At 34.4% G+C, this 16,960-nt stretch overlaps 1 protein-coding gene across 1 annotated transcript; it reads left to right on the top strand.

Moving 5' to 3' along the window:
* The first annotated feature begins 4,257 nt into the window (after positions 1 to 4,257).
* Positions 4,258 to 7,007, top strand: LOC111403641 (G-type lectin S-receptor-like serine/threonine-protein kinase LECRK2). The gene has a single exon (XM_023032219.1). It carries the CDS (start codon positions 4,564 to 4,566, stop codon positions 6,700 to 6,702), a length of 2,139 nt encoding a protein of 712 aa, XP_022887987.1. The 5' UTR covers positions 4,258 to 4,563; the 3' UTR covers positions 6,703 to 7,007.
* The last annotated feature ends 9,953 nt before the right edge of the window (positions 7,008 to 16,960 follow it).

Below are 16,960 nucleotides of genomic sequence, written 5' to 3' on the forward strand. Positions count from 1 at the left end.
TGAAGACAACTATATTTAGTACTCCAAAATGAACTAAGAAAACAATGGGAATTTTGCTACAACTTATCAATTTTAGCTCATACATGATCGCAACATGTAAATTCAAGCATCATATGTCAAGTTGTAAGGATTTTCCATAACTAACTATTTTTGGTATTTTTCTATTTTTTGTGTTTTTCATTTTTTCAAAAATGAATGACTTGCACACAAAAGAAAATAAGGTCAAGTGCACAAAACAAACTAAATAGAGCACATGCATGAAAAAAAAAAATACACTAACAAAACAAACAAATACATGTGATGCATGCAAAAATCATATGGCAGCTAAGAACATGCATGCATAAAAAAATCTAATCATCTAGGTATATGAGTGCTATTTCCTTTAAGAACACCGTGATCTATTATAAGATTTGACAAATTGTTCTTCTTTATCCAAACTTGTCTAGAGGGAGAATAGTTTCCAGATAGTTGTATCACTAATTTTGTCAAACGATTCACTTGATCAATAAGGAATCCAATCTGATAAACAAACACCTACAATTTTTTTAATTCTTTTTCAAGTTTATGTTTTTCGTTTTGTTCAGATATTGATGACATCTAAGGAGGATATGACCTAACTCACCACAATGAAAGCATGTCGGGATAGACCTAAGACCCGTGTTATGTGAATTCGGATGTCTATTCTTAAGTTGACGGGTCCTATGCTGTTTGATAGATGTCTATCTTACAGATTTCTTATCATTAGTTTCAGGGTTAAGCACATATTTAGGCTGGTCAATAGCAAGGACGAATGTGGTATTAGTCGTGCTAGCGACATCGTGAGCTTTTCTTTTATATCTTTGACCTTACCTATTTCCAGCTGGCTTGCCTATTCCTAGAACGTTGTCAACTTAGACGACTCACTGGTGAAGGCAAGTAGTTGAGACTTAGAATGCTCTAAATTGCTCCATTTCTAAAGTTTTATCCATGGTGGTCAATTCATTGACTTTCCTAGAGGACCTCTCAAGCTCATAGGTGAGATTTTTAACCCGAGACTCTAAAGCTGCATTCATTGACTTAAGTTTACTTAGTAAAATGGAAGATTCCTTAACATAAGCTTCTAACTTCGATTTTTCCAATTGAAGCTCCTGAATAGTCACACTTAAGGCCTTGTTTTTATTGAGGATCTTAAGACTCTCATAATACATTTTCTCATAGGCCTCTTTATTATCTTCCTCGCCCATAGACTCATCCCTAGAATATTTATCACTATCTATGTCCTCATCCTCCTCACTCCTCTGGTCGGATCCACTAGTAACCCTAGCAACGAAGGCAACATATTTTTCACTTTCCTCAGGAGTGGATTTTTCACTCTAATTGTCCAAGCTAATCTCGTCATCAATGAGAGTAGTATTCATAGTCTTCTTTTCGACTCTCCTAGCACTAGGGTACTCTTTTTTAAAATGACCTACACCTTGACACTTATGTCATGTCACGAATTTAGATTTTCTCCTAGATTCGCTCAGGCCACCTCGCAATTTCTCTTGCAACTTCTTCTTATTCCTAAGCATCTTACAAATTTTTTTAGCTAGGTATGTTATCTCCTCATCATTGGGTGAATCTGAGTTAGAAGATTCGGTCCGATTATTCCTAGCAAATTTCAAGGCCAAGGACTTTTCCTTAGCTGGGTTGTCTAAGGTCAACTCATAGGTCTGAAAGGATCCAACTGACTCTTCTACCTTGATAGTGCCATGTCCTTACTTTCCTCAATGGCCGTGACTTTAGGCCTAAAATGCTCGGGTAAGGATCTAAGGATTTTTCTCACTATCTTAGACTCAAAGATTTTCTCACATAGGTTGAAAGAGGAATTCACTAATAGGTTGAAAGAAGAATTCACTATGTCATTAAGGCTCGCATAGAATACACCAAACGTCTCATCATCCCTCATCCTAATCTCTTCAAACCTAGCTGTCAGCATCTAAATTTGGAGTTCTTAATCGCCTGTGTTCCCTCATATGTGGTTTCTAAGATATCCCAAACTCTTTCACAACCTCACACATGGACACTCTTCTAAACTCCTTAGGAAAAATAGCCATAAAGAGGGCAAGAAAGGCTTTGCTATTCCAGTTGCACCTATCTAATTCAACCTTATACCAATTTTCTTTGGGCTGAGAATAATGACATTGTCAACCGTTGAACTAGGGACAAGAAAATCGTTAACCATAATCAACCAAATCCTTTCGTCCATAGATTTCAAGAACGTCCTCATCCCAACTTTCCAATAGACATATTTACTACCATCAAAATAGGATGGCACACTCAACATGGTACTCATCTAGACAATGTAAGGTCAAGACATGTGTTTAGGCTCTGATACCACTTGATAGACGCCTAGAACACTCTACCACCACTTGAAAGATCGGCTAGCTTATTACAATATCAATTTAAACTTTAGTGTTACCAAGTTTACATTCTAGTCAATTTATAAGTTCGGCCTTACGTGTGAAATTATACTAATCAAAGCAATAAGTCACTTTTAATTATTTTATAGATGTTAAACAAATAAGTCTAGTTAATCTTACGCTTGAATACCGCAGTTTGTAAATTATGAAAAGAAGTAAAAACATGAAATTTGATGACGAAGAAATCCAACATGGAAAAAACTCCGATTGCAAGCTAGTTACCTATACTATAGACATTTCAGGGAATATAAAGCAATTCAAGCCTAGCAACTTCACTCATTGTAGCTCTGTAATTCCTGTACCCACTAAGACTCGCTGTCTCTATTCCAGTCTCATGATCTGTTGTCATAGATGCCTCTAGCCTGCTAGACATCCTGATCTATCTCCTATAGCTTTCTACTATCGTAGATACCTCTAGCCTCTTTCTAGACCTCCTGATCTACCTCTTGTAGCCTTCTATTATTGTAGATACCTCTAGTCTTCTGCTAGACCTCCTGATCTACCTCCTGCAGCCCAACTTACTACAGTAGATACCTTTAGCCTCCTGCTAGACCTCCTAATCTGCCTCCTACAGCCCAATCTGCTATTTAGTTCCAGCCTTCTGGTCTTACACTGAATGTCTCTCCCAAGTGGAACACTAAGAACCACCTGTTCTTGTGCTTTTCACTACGCTTAAGTCCACCTCTCTCAATCCCCCAATAAGAGAATCTATTCCTCAGAAGATTAAGGAAGCTCAGTGTTTTAAATTAACGAACTTTGATGTTTTCCCAAAAGTTGGTTGCTGGATCATAAAATCATTCTAACAAATTCAATGCATGAAACTCTCCTTGGATCTCTTAATGATATGAAAATATGTAGAAGTGAAGGCACAATGTAGCAACCACACCATTTCACGTCCTAAACTCTTGTATTTATACTTGGGGACAAATAGGTGTCATGGGCTGTTTAAAACTCTTTAAATCGTGATCTAAGGTTTGGTCGGATGCATGCGTCGCTTAAGCGACAACTCAGCGAAAAGTGAGCAATGCACTTTCGCTCGAGCGAAATGGGGTTGAAAAGCGAGCGATGAGTATTCTGCTTTTTACGCTCAAGCGATGGTAGGGTGAAAAGCTAGCAAGATTCCTATGCCATATTCTTGTTTCCAACATTATGATCGAACCCTAATCCATCCTATCCATCTATATATAATTGCAACCTATGTCCCTAACTTTTAAAACGTGTTCAATTTAGTACTTTTTTTTCACAGAATCCGCCAATTACAATATTATACCTAAAATGAAGAAAAATCAAGTCAACTGTCAAATGTAGTCTGTGTTGAAGTCTAAACTATTCAATTCTTTTTACACCTTAAAGAGATGGATTTTAGGGGATTTTGTCACTTGGGCACCTGGAAAGTTCATTAAGGCACCCGTTTGGGAGTGATTTTTCATCCTAAAAAATTGATGTTTTGACAGTTATTTTACTATTTCAGCCATAATTTTTGACTTTTTCTTTCACATGTGGCCCCCAATTTTCTCCTAACAGTCAAAAAATCAATTCTCAAAATCACTATTGAACAGGCCCTAAATATCTTCTTTGGAATCCGTCAAGTGCTTTCCGGTTGGAAAGAAGAAAGTGATGCAGGAAAATGACGTTTTAAAAGTATTAAGAAAGATTAGCTATATTCTTGGTTTAAATTGTCCATTCAATAGAAAGATTGTTAACTATCTAGTTGGTCTCTCCCATGGAAAATTCATATCCTTTTCCTGTATTTTTATTTAGTTAGAGAATAGCATTAGTAGCTGGAAAATTTTAATTTTTTTATTTTCATTAATAAGGACATCCCAACTGCAATGCAAGAAACTTCTTTTTGTTTGTCCCAATATCTTTTTGTTTGTCCCAATAGCAGTTATTATACAGGAAAATGCTGACCTCAAATGGTTTATTTATTAGATGGTGGAAGAAAAATGTTCAAGAAAGGCCGCTAATGTCTAAGGAAGACTCATGCTGAAGACTACAGGTTAATGAAAAAAGTCGTATTTGTCGTTTGTTCTTCGATTTCTCAATCAGTTATCTCCTTGTATCATCTTACCTGCAACGATAAAAGCAACCAATACAAAACTTTATCTATCGAACTTTCAACATGGCATTTTCAGTTTCCAGTATAATGCTGTTTGCCCTGTTGTTTTTGTTACCACTCTCAGCCACAGGCCAGCCTTACACGAACGTTACTTTGGGTTCATCAATAACTGCAAACAAAGCAATTTCCTCGTGGTTATCGCCATCTGGAGAATTTGCTTTTAGCTTCCAGCAGATCATTCCAGGAGGTTACTTACTGGCCATCTGGTTCAACAGAATACCTGAAAGAACCATTGTATGGTCTGCCAATCGTGATAATCTCGTACAAGAGGGATCTAAAGTTCAACTATTTGCAGATGGAAGGTTTGAACTGATAGATCCTAGAGGCCAGCGCATACTGCCTGTTGCTTTGCCTCGTGCTGGAGTTGCATATGGAGCCATGCTTGACACTGGTAATTTTGTGTTAGCAAACAAAAATTCAGTAGTTTTGTGGCAGAGTTTTGATGAGCCAACTGATACATTATTACCAACACAGATACTGAAAAAGGGTGACATACTTATTTCCAGCTTCTCTCAAACAAATCATTCGAGAGGAAGATTCCTCTTTACATTACAACCTGATGGAAATCTCTTGTCTTACACCAGAAACTTCCCCATGGATGGCAGCCGTTTTGCTTATTGGTCAACACAAACCATGGGGACTGGCTTCCAGGTGATCTTCAACCAGTCTGGCTACATCTTTCTGGTAGCAGAAAATGGAAGTGTACTCAATTTTGTGTCTTCAAATGCAGCCTTGACTAGTCAGTTTTACCAGCGAGCAATACTGGAATATGATGGGGTTCTCAGGCATTATGTGTACCCCAAGTCTGCTAATTCAGCAGGTGGGAGAGCGATGGCATGGTCTACTATGGACTTCATACCTTCTAATATATGCCTGCGCATAGAGGAAAACACAGGCAGCGGTGCTTGTGGTTTTAACAGTTTCTGCTATATGAGAACTGACCAAATACCAGTGTGTGACTGTCCTACTGGTTACTCTGTCATAGATCCAAATGACAGGATGAGTGGATGCAAACCAAATTTTGCTCCACAAAATTGCGATGAAGAGGCACTTGAAACTGACCTTTTTAGTTTCTATGACATGCCCAACACAGATTGGCCTGCCTCTGATTATGCAGATTTTGAACAAGTCACAGAAGACTGGTGTCGACAGATTTGCCTCATTGATTGTTTTTGTGCTGTTGCGATTTATAGAGACGGAAACTGTTCAAAGAGGAGATATCCTCTCTCCAACGGGATGGTCGATTCTGGTATAGGAGGAAAAGCTTTAATAAAAATAAGGAATACCAACTCAACTGTGCAGTACTCTGGCTCTAAGAAGTCAAACCGATCCACTCTCATCATCATCGGATCAGTTTTCTTAGGCAGTTCCGTGTTTCTTAACTTATTTGTACTTTTGTTGTATGCTTTCTGTTTCAATCGACAAAAATCAAAGACGCTTCATCCATATAAAGATCTTCCGGGCCTGAACATAAGAAGATTCAGCTTCAAAGAGCTACAAGGAGCAACAGATGGATTCAAGGAGGAATTGGGCAGGGGCGCTTGTTCAATAGTATACAAGGGGATTCTTAAGAATGACAATATTGAAACCGTAGCTGCTGTGAAAAAGTTGAATAAGATGGCTACAGAAGGGGAGCAAGAATTTAAAGCGGAAGTAAGCTCAATTAGCAGAACTAATCACAAGAATCTAGTTCAATTGCTGGGATATTGTGATGAGGGTCAGAACTGGCTTTTGGTATATGAATACATGAGCGATGGCTCTTTAGCAAACTTTCTGTTTGAAAATTCAAGGCCCAACTGGTATAAAAGAATGCAGATTGCATTTGCAACCGCTAGAGGTATTTGCTATTTGCATGAAGAATGTAACAATCAAATCATACATTGTGACATTAAGCCTCAAAACGTGCTCTTGGACAAATCCTTCATGGCAAAAATATCGGACTTTGGATTAGCCAAGCTTTTGAAACCAGATCAATCAAGAACCACCACTGGAATAAGGGGAACCAAAGGGTATGTCGCTCCAGAATGGTTCAGAAACATGCCGATTACAGCCAAGGTTGATGTTTACAGCTTCGGAATCTTGTTGCTCGAGCTTATCTGTTGCAGAAGAAATTATGAACCCAATGTTGAGGTTGAGACCTAAATGATTCTTGCTGATTTTGCTTATGATTGTTACAAGAAAGGAACAATGCATTTGTTAGTGGTAAATGACGAGGAGGCACTAAACGACAAGCGATTTGAGAAGTTTGTGATGATAGCAATTTGGTGCATTCAGGAGGATCCAACATTAAGGCCTACCATGAAGAGAGTAATGCAACTTATGGAAGGATCTGTTGAAGTCCCCATTCCTCCAGATCCAGCCTCCTTCATCTCTTCAATTTAAAATTCTAATTTTCTTTCACTGGCACCAGATATTTCATTAATGTATAATAATTCGCATTTTCTTCATTATTAGCATCAGGTATCCATGGGACTCATTTTCATTTATGTCAGTTTTATTCAGTTTAGCATGCTAATGATTTTCTCTTCCCGCTTTTTCTTACATATTTCTACAAGTTAAATGCTACCTTAATCTTCCCTTAGATATATATTTGGCTGTTCTCAAACAAGTAAATCAAACTTACTTTTAAAGCTGATTTTCAAAGTTGTTTTATTAAGCCCCTGTTTAGTTTCGGTAAATATTAATTTTTTAGTACATTTTGATAGAAGATGATGAAATGTGCGATTGAATAGTTGATAAAATTTGTAAATTTCATAAAATGTGTGGTTAAAGTAAATATTGACTTTAACATAGATTTTTATGAACTTTTTAGTATGTAAAATCAAACAAGTGGTTAATAACAAAGTTTGATTTCAAATTACTTTTTATAAAAGTAACTTTTAAACAAAACGAAGCATGTTCACACATGTTGCACTCCTTCAATCACCTCTACATTACCCAGTCAAATCATATGGTGACAACATTTTTTTCATTATAATGTTCTCCTCACCTTACAAAGATTCCCCACTGCCGTAACAAGTGGTTAATAACAAAGTTTGATTTCAAATTACTTTTTATAAAAGTAACTTTTAAACAAAACGAAGCATGTTCACACATGTTGCACTCCTTCAATCACCTCTACATTACCCAGTCAAATCATATGGTGACAACATTTTTTTCATTATAATGTTCTCCTCACCTTACAAAGATTCCCCACTGCCGCCCCTGCGGGAGTCGGAGCCAAGCTAGCTAGCCTATTAGCTTTTCAGTATCTGAAAGTTCTCGTGGAGAGAATAAGATGCTGCAGATGTTTTTATATACTATTATGAAACACATTTTATCTCTTTTATGACATGGGGCAACTTGACATGCCGTGGCATAGAAGCTTATGAGTGGTACTCGAGAAAAAAAGATGAACAAGCTGAAGAATGGATATGTGAATTAACCGTTAAGGTCCCATTGGCAAATTTATAAATGATTTACAGAGATAAATAATGGATTCTATGAAATGTTTGGGTAATTCATTTTTCTAAATTTATAAAGGGAACAATACACATTTAAGGTGGCTAGACGATACAATTTCAAAATTGATAAACGTGTTTTAAAACCTAAAAAATCAGGTCATAATTAAAAAATTTTAAAAATTGATAATAAAAATTATTTTATTGATGAAATATATAAAAGTCACAATACTATACAATTTATGGTTACGATTACTTTTTAGTCACAATCAGAAAATGTCAAAGTTACAACTCATATATGTTATAAGCCACAACTTAATTGGTTACGCATTACTTCCCAATCACAAATCATAAATTTTATAGTTTACAATTTATTTATCGCTCACACATTATCAAATTAATAGGTCACAAATTATTTTTTCAATTACAAATTATCAAATCAATATGTCAAATTGTTTCTCGATCACAAATCACAAATTTATAGATCACGACTTATTTCATGCTCATATATTATCAAATTAATTGATCACAACTTAACAAATTATAAGTTACGATTACAAATTTAGTTATAATTTCACATTTTTAGGTCACAAAATTAACCATTCTATTGGTCACAATCATCCTAATAATTGGTTACAAATACTATTCATCTCACACCTACCCCATTTCACTATCACCACAGCTAGCAACTCACCAGTCACCACAGGCATCACCACCACCACCGTCGCTAGCACCACACACCTTATTGTCACTGTCAATTGTAAACACCATCGGTGCATTGCACAGCATGCCACCACCACACCATCGTCGCTCTGCTATGCTATTGTCAATGCCTACTTCGTGTAGTGATGATCACTACCCAAACCTTCACAAAAAAGCACAAAAAACCATTGGCCACCACAATCACCATAACTATGACTCCATGCATCTATTTTGGAGAAATCAAACTCAAAAAAGAAAGAACATATCTGGTGTTGGTACCAAGGCAAGCGTGGTGTTAAATTTGAGTGTTATTACAGAGTCAAATCTAAACGCCACTACAATGGTGCTTCTTTGTGAGCGCCGCTACACGGTGCTCACAGCAGCTGCTACATTGATGCTATAATAGTGAGCACTTGCCACTGTGAGTGCCAATGCTCATGATGAAGAGAGAATTAGAGGTAGAGAGAGAATAGAATTGAGAGGATTGAGAGAGAAGGAAAAAAAAATGAATCAGGGTTTGGAGTGAAGTGGGGTGGGTAGGTATTTAGATTAATTTAATATTATAATATTATTATTTAATATTAAAAAATTGAATTATCACATGATTTTTGTAAAAATAAAAAATAAAAATAAACCCTTCTAAATCTTATCTTTGAAATTGGAAGTCAAACATATGGGTAGGTGTAATTTCCACATTTATAAATTGTTTATAACAAAGAATTACCGTAGATCTCATGAAATGTGTGAATAATTATAAATAGTAATTAAGAATGTATGATTCAAATTAATGCTTGACTTTAAGTGATTTATAAATCCTTCGAAAATTTCTTTTCAAATGGATGCTAAATTAGAGAGGAAAAACAAACTAGTATTTATTCAGAAATGCATGTATATATTAGGCCCTTGATTTGTCCCTATTATATAAAAACTCATTTTTCCATAAATTATTTTTAGTTATACATTTTATAATACTTATAATTTTTCAACTACATATTTTATGAAAATTTACTGAAAATTTTATATTTATCAAAACCCAAACATGGGCTAATCTATATGTAAGCATATTTCACATCATCTAAATTAATGTTACCAATGTCGACCACTGATATTTCATGTCTCCATAAAGAGAGATTGGGACACAATGATGAAAACAACATGCTAACTTATATAAAATGCAATGGGCAACTTACAAAAATGCCCCTAAAATTAGGGATATTTTGAAAAATCATATGAAAAGTATTTTGAAAGTAAAAAATACCTTGTAAAAATTAAGTATCACTTTATAAAAAGTGATACAATGTCACTTTTTAAAGTTAACTGTCTCTTTTTTAAAATAAAAATGACATACAGTATCACTTTTATTAAAAAGAATGTTTGTCACTCAAAAAAATAATAGAAATTTCAAGAAAGTGAGAGAAAAAAATGAAAAACATTGAAAAAGTAACAAAAATTCAAAAAAGTGACAAACACTAACGAAATTGACAGAAATTCAAAAAAAGTAACAAATAATAAAAAATGTGACACAAATTTAAAAAGTAACATAAAACCAATTAAAATATTAGAATTAGTTCAATAAAGTAATAAAAAAAAAGTGACATAACTAATATCCTTCATCTTCCTTCGATAACCATCAAGTATCTTCAAAGTCAATTCATCAACACAACACAAATTAAAACACCAAACATCTTTAAGTCAATTCACTGCCATTGTCATCTACCAACTCAACCAACCCATTAATCACATAAAAAGTTTTTCGGAAATTAAAAAAAAAATCTATATAAAGTTAAAAGTTGCTTTTTATTAAAAATGATATACAATGTCACTTTTAAAATTGATGTTCGTCACTCAAAAAAATGACAAAAATTTCAAAAAAGTGACGTAAATTTAAAAAATTGACAATATCAATCAAAATCATAAAATATATCATTTTATGCAAATTCAACTACTTATCCACAACCTCCACCGCTCCACCTCCACCATGGCCAACCATGTGAGCAAAAGGGCACTCAAAACATTATATCAAATACCAACCTTTGATTTGAATTTAGACGTCATAAAAGGATATACAAGTACCAAATCATGACATTTGTATTCAGCAACAGTTTTATTTTGCCAAGAAATCATTTGTTATAAAAATAAACAAATTATGAGAGGGAATCAACTAGATTTGAACCAGAGGACTCATCGCACCTATTGTCCAACAAAGGGTCTACTCTTCATCTCATTGGCAATTAATTGACGCTTTAGTAGGACGGAAAAGAGAACCCTAAGGTATTCTATCGAGATTTTATGCAAAAACTCATGGATCATTAGCATGACACGATGAAGGGTAGGGTTGTGGGAACATTTTTATGAGAGGAATGAAACAAAGAATCTACTATTACTACAACAATATATCTTTCCATCTTTTCAAATTTACCAGCCAAGAAAAAAATAATTAAAAACTTTATCCCGAAGTTGTGATCTCATCTCAAGTTTTTGGTTTGGAACACAAGTTCTTGCTCAGTGCCTAAAGTTTGTATATGCTCTTTTTAACTCTTACCTCATCTTAGCATACTACAATAGATGAAATGCCAATTTCTTCAATTCAGATGCATAATTGGATTTCACAGTTGGATTTCACAGTTTTCACTCTGGAGTTGCTAAATGCCAACTTGTCAAGATCATTCATTGATACTCATTGTTCAATAATAATAAAAAAAACACGAATAACATATCTTTTCAAAAGATTTCACAATTCATCTAACATTCTTCGAAAGTCACAAGTCAGATGTTAATCTTTACAGATCACACGAATTAGACAAAATTATTTGACATAGCCACAGAAATCAAATGAAACAAATAAGATTAAACATGAGTATAATCTAAACTCATTATGTCATTACATGGTTTTTTCTCCCCATCTTCAGGTAATACGAAAATCGTAATTCTCTTTTTTTTGGCACTACAAAAATTTAGTAATATTAAACCCTCCAATCAAAAAAATATATATAATAATAATAATAATAATCTATAATCAATTCTAAGCACAAAATCACATGAAATCAAGAAGCACAACTAATCTCGAATTCTCATTTTCAATCTTCCTACTCTCTTATCATCAATAAATCAGCACAAACTGGCCCAAAATCAAGAAAACAAATATAGACAATACGAGATAGCAAAGGAGAGAAGAAGAATGCATTAGAGAAGCAAAATAGAGATCTTGCGGTGGGAGTTTCGATCGGATTTCTAGGTCCGATTTGGAGATTTCTAAGGTTTTGGGTTTGGGGTGTTTGAGTGTATTACTTATGGAGAAAGAAATTTAATTAGTTTTAGGGCAATGGGCCTAATTACCTGGAATGCTATTGCCTTCTCAGTTTCAAATATTGCATTGAAGGGCCTAGGGCTAGACAAAACCTCTGAACCGAACCGAACCAAATCGAGCAGTTCTTTTTAAGTTAAATACCTGAACGAGTATCAAAATCAAGAACTAACGGGTTTGGTTTAGTTCTCAATTCTAGATTAAGAACCGAATAAGAAAAAGATTTCCCTTATTTTTTAGTTAATTTATTTTAAATAAGCCACATTATTTTATTTTTCTAAATAAATTTTTTAACTCGTTAATTTAGCTCAAACCCAATAATATGGTTTTTCCATTTCTAATTTTCAGTACAAATACAACTTAATCAAATTGACCTAAGTTTTATCCAAATCTGTTACTCTACCCTAGTGTCGTTTCTACCGTTGTGGAGAAATTGAATTGAAACTTGACAATGTCTCTCTTAATTATTTTGAGCTTCCTATCTTCTCCTTTCTGTGATTTTAACAATCAAATTTATGAAGAACTCAGCAAAGAGAGACGTAAAAGACACATAAGATTGAACTACGTTATTTTATAAGGGTTAAGATTGAATATATCAATAGCTGAATTAATGTAACTTTGTAAATATTAAAAAGAATTAATTATAATACGGAACCTGAGAATTGAATGGAACCGAACCCGAAGGGTTCTATAATTAAATTTGGACTCAACGGTTCCACTTACTAAATACTCGAAAATTTTGGGCTCGGTGCGGTTCCAACAAATATCGAACCAAACCAGATCATGTCCAGTTCTAGAAGGGCCTACACAATTCAAATCTCTTGATCTTTTAATGATGATTTCGCTTTTTGGCATTTCCTTACAAAATCGGCACTTAGCTTAAAAAGGAAATGAATTCCACGTTTGGTCGTGAGTAGTACTCAACTTTTATGACATGCCACACATTGATTTCCTTTTTCAATAAACTGGAGTCTCCTCACTCACTTACACTCGCAAGTACTAGCTAACATAGACTCTATTTGTGATTTTTTTTCCCTAATATTATAAATTGGTAGAAAGTTTCTGGATGGATAGATAGTATTCATGGATACGCAAAATGTATGGTTAAAATATTTATCTTGCCTGTGTTACTTTTGCACATTTATGTTGTGGTAGGGGCCGCTTACTCCATCAGGGAATGGTCAATCCATGATCTTCTCAAATCACTGTTCAAGTTCTCAACTTTCTTGATCTGGTCTCTTAACAGTTCCATAATCACATTTTTGTTGTAAATTGTTCCAATAATCACTAAATTTATGTATATATCTTAGATTGTTTACTGAAATCTAAAGTACCGACTTTTGGTCACTTAACTTATCCAAACGTTGTTGTTACTCACTGGCATAATATATGTCTAAAGCTTCTAGTGGAATTGGTGACGTGGTCGACCAAATGCACATGTAGCATCCCATCATATATTACCAAATTACCATGTAAGAAAGCAACTTTCATTGCTCACTGAACTTTGAAGTTGTTGAATTTTGATCACTAAACTTATAAAAATGACATCGACTTGCTGTTCGCTAAAAAATGTGTACCACATGTGCACTATATCGTACAAGCAATAAAGTAAACAAATTTATCTTGACTCGAGAACTTTTGGCTTAAATTTTATCCAAGTTTTGTCGAGGGAGCAATTTCATTTTTTACCTTGAATTGGTAAAAAATATTGCTAAAAGAATCATTTCTACTAATTTAATATTCCGAATGAAATGCAATGACGAGAAGCCTATTGAAAATTCAAGTCTTCATCCTCTCCCAATTACATTTCTTGTTCGCTTATTTTACTCCTCGTAGTCAAATTTGTTTAGTGTTCCTGGCCGTGTAGAGTTAAAAAAGGTGGGTCAAGTTCCTTATGTCCAGGGTGACTTGATCCAAATAATTTCTACTAATTTAATATTCCGAACAAAACACGCAGGTTTCAGAACATTATTAAAAGTTCAAGTCTTTGTCATCTAGTATTCCTGGTCCGCATATAGCTATAACGGTGGGTCCAAGGTGATTTGATCCAAACAATTATTCTACTAATTTAATATTTCGAACGAAATGCGTAGAGAAGAGACGACAATTGAAAGTTCAAGTCTTTGTCCTCTTCCAATCACATTTCTTGTTAACTTATGTTAGCCCTCATAGTCATGTTTGATGAATATTTCTGATCTTTGTAGAGTTGTAAAGGTGGGTTCGACTACTTAGATCCAGGATGACTTGGTCGCACGATGCTCAGCTCACTCAAGTATTTTCTAAAGTTCTGATATTTTTTGAAAAGTTAACTGAAATTCTGAAAAATAGTACTGGTGTCAAATGTAGCATGATATGCTGGATTCCAAACTGTTCTAGTCGTTTTATACACGGGGTCTGGGGTTTTTTAGGCACCCAACGAGTCATATAGAGTTGGACAAAACTTTCGAATCGAACTGATTGAACTGGACCCGACCGAACCAAGCTGGATTGAACGATTTGTCTTAAGTTAAATACTCGAACGGGCATCCAAATCAAGAATCGAATCTCACTAATTTTTTTTTATCATAAATAAGCCAAATTATTATTATTATTATTATTATTTTGAAAATAAATTTCTTAACTAATTAATTTAGTCCAAATCCAAAATATGATTTTCCTACTTCGAATTTTCATTTCAAACCCAGCTTAGTCAAATTGATCTAAATTTTATCCAAATCTCTTATTCTACCATAGTACTGTTTCTTTCATTATGAAAAAATTGAATTGGAAGCTCGGCTGCTACTCTCTTCATTATTGTAAGCTTGCAATCTTCATCTTATCGTGATTTTAACAGTGAAACTTATGAAGAACTCAACAAAGTGACACACAAAAGATATCACGAGATTGGACTATATTATTTTATAAGAGCTAAAATTGAATATGTAATTTAATGTGGTTTTATTGTAAATATTCAAAAACGTAATTATTCTACGGAACTCGGGAACAGAACCCAAACGGTTCCATAATTAAATTGGACCCGACGGTTTCACTTTCTAGATACCCGAAAATTCGGGTTTGGTTCGGTTCTCTTTAAAACTGGATCGGACCATATTGAGCCTTAGAGTCATATCTTCTTTGAAACCTACAAATGGCAGTCTCGTGGAAGAGGAGAAAGTGATGCAAAATAAAAAAAATAAAAAAAAGACTTTTAAAAGTAATAAAAATTATTAGATATTTTCATTATGGCTAAATTTTCTAATGACCGAGGAAGGTTCGTTTGAAAAGTCAGCCTATGGCTATATCACAGTGTCAATTTGTTGGTTTATCAATAAGAAAAAAGACTATGAAGTTGGAGAATGATAGCTAAAGCATAAGACAGCTGATTCAGACAAGTTAAAGAAAGAAAGTGTTGACCTCTTTTTTGTCGAGGCGATGTGGACAATAGATACTGGTCTCACTCATGCACACATAAGCAAATTTTGACACATATATACAGGATGCTAGTAGACGATATTCTAGATTAGGATGTGGGAGATGCTTTATAACACAAAACAAATATGTTTGAGACCCAGCAATATATTTGCAAAACGATTGTATTATGATCATTGATTGCAAACAACTTAATTGAAACTAAATAACGTAAACTTTTGGTTGAGTAAATATGTAGTTTGCAAGAAAGAAGAACAGGAGTAGTTTGTAGTGCCAAGAGTTGCATTAACTTTTCTTATGTTACATTGGGGGTATTAATAGTGTTGCAAATAGAATGGTGACCCTTGGATGGCAGTATACGTGGTCTCATCTCATTAATTCAAGTATCTAATATAGGCATCAATTTTGACCTTCTAGCTTGTGGTACACTCAATGATTGCATAGAGCCGCTACTTTTGTTGATAAGACTCGACATTCATATTCATTGTTAGCATCCCATCAATCATTTCTAAAAGATTTTGTATATAAATCAAGGATCTCCCTTGCGCAGGTCGGCACTAGGTGGAGAGGTCTCGAACTTTTTCGAAGCTGTGTGCCTAAGAACTCATAACTTCAGCATGGCAGAAAGTGTGGGCTTCGGATAGCACTTTCTGGCACCGTTGCTTATAAGTAGGTGCTTCGTTTAACACTTTCTTTCTATGTTATACTTCAACTTCATCATCATTGTAAAGGCAGCTCATGTGGGGAAAAGAAAAAGTTTCTTTTCATTCTTCTCTTTGCCTTACTGAAATGATTTATATAACTGATTGCTCAACCAAATTCGTTAAGAAACCTAATTTAAGCCTGTAGTCATTTTACCCAATACAGATCAGCCTGCATCTGATTAAAAGGATTTTGAGCAAGTCACAGAAGAATGTGTCTACAGATTTGCCTGAATGATCGTTTTGTAATGTTGCGATTTATAGAGAATGCAAGTGTTGATTTTCGGTGAAATTGCGCAAGCATACATTATCGATGACAAGTAATAATTTAGAAGTAAAAGTATAGTTCCACAAGAAATAGATTTTAACTTGAATTATATCAACTGGAAATCAAGCTCAAGTGTAACTGAATCAAATGAATGTTTTGATGTTTGTAATTGTTAACTACTGATGTCTATTCTAAATATTGTCTAATTTCACATGAATAGTATGTATGAGACGAGTGGGTTATGATTCCGACTCCGCCTATTATTCCCCTGTTCAGATTCTCAACCTATATTCTTTTGTATATTATTGAAAATCGGTAATCCAATTTATTCAGTAATCTTTCTCGAGATAAGCCAAACCTATTTCAAAGTAAGACCTGAAATACCCATATCCTGATTCATATGCAAATCAATGCATTCCATTGTATGATTACCTATTTTGATTGCATAATTCATAAGCTATTATTTTTAATGTTTATCGAGACATATGCTGATTATCGTAATGTTCTAGACCTGTTTCGAATGTCTCACAATAAAATAAGCAACATATTATCTAAATAGTGATCAAACATTCAAATA

Source organism: Olea europaea, chromosome 11 (genome assembly GCF_002742605.1).
Source record: "Olea europaea var. sylvestris chromosome 11, O_europaea_v1, whole genome shotgun sequence".
Taxonomy (NCBI): Eukaryota; Viridiplantae; Streptophyta; class Magnoliopsida; order Lamiales; family Oleaceae; genus Olea; species Olea europaea.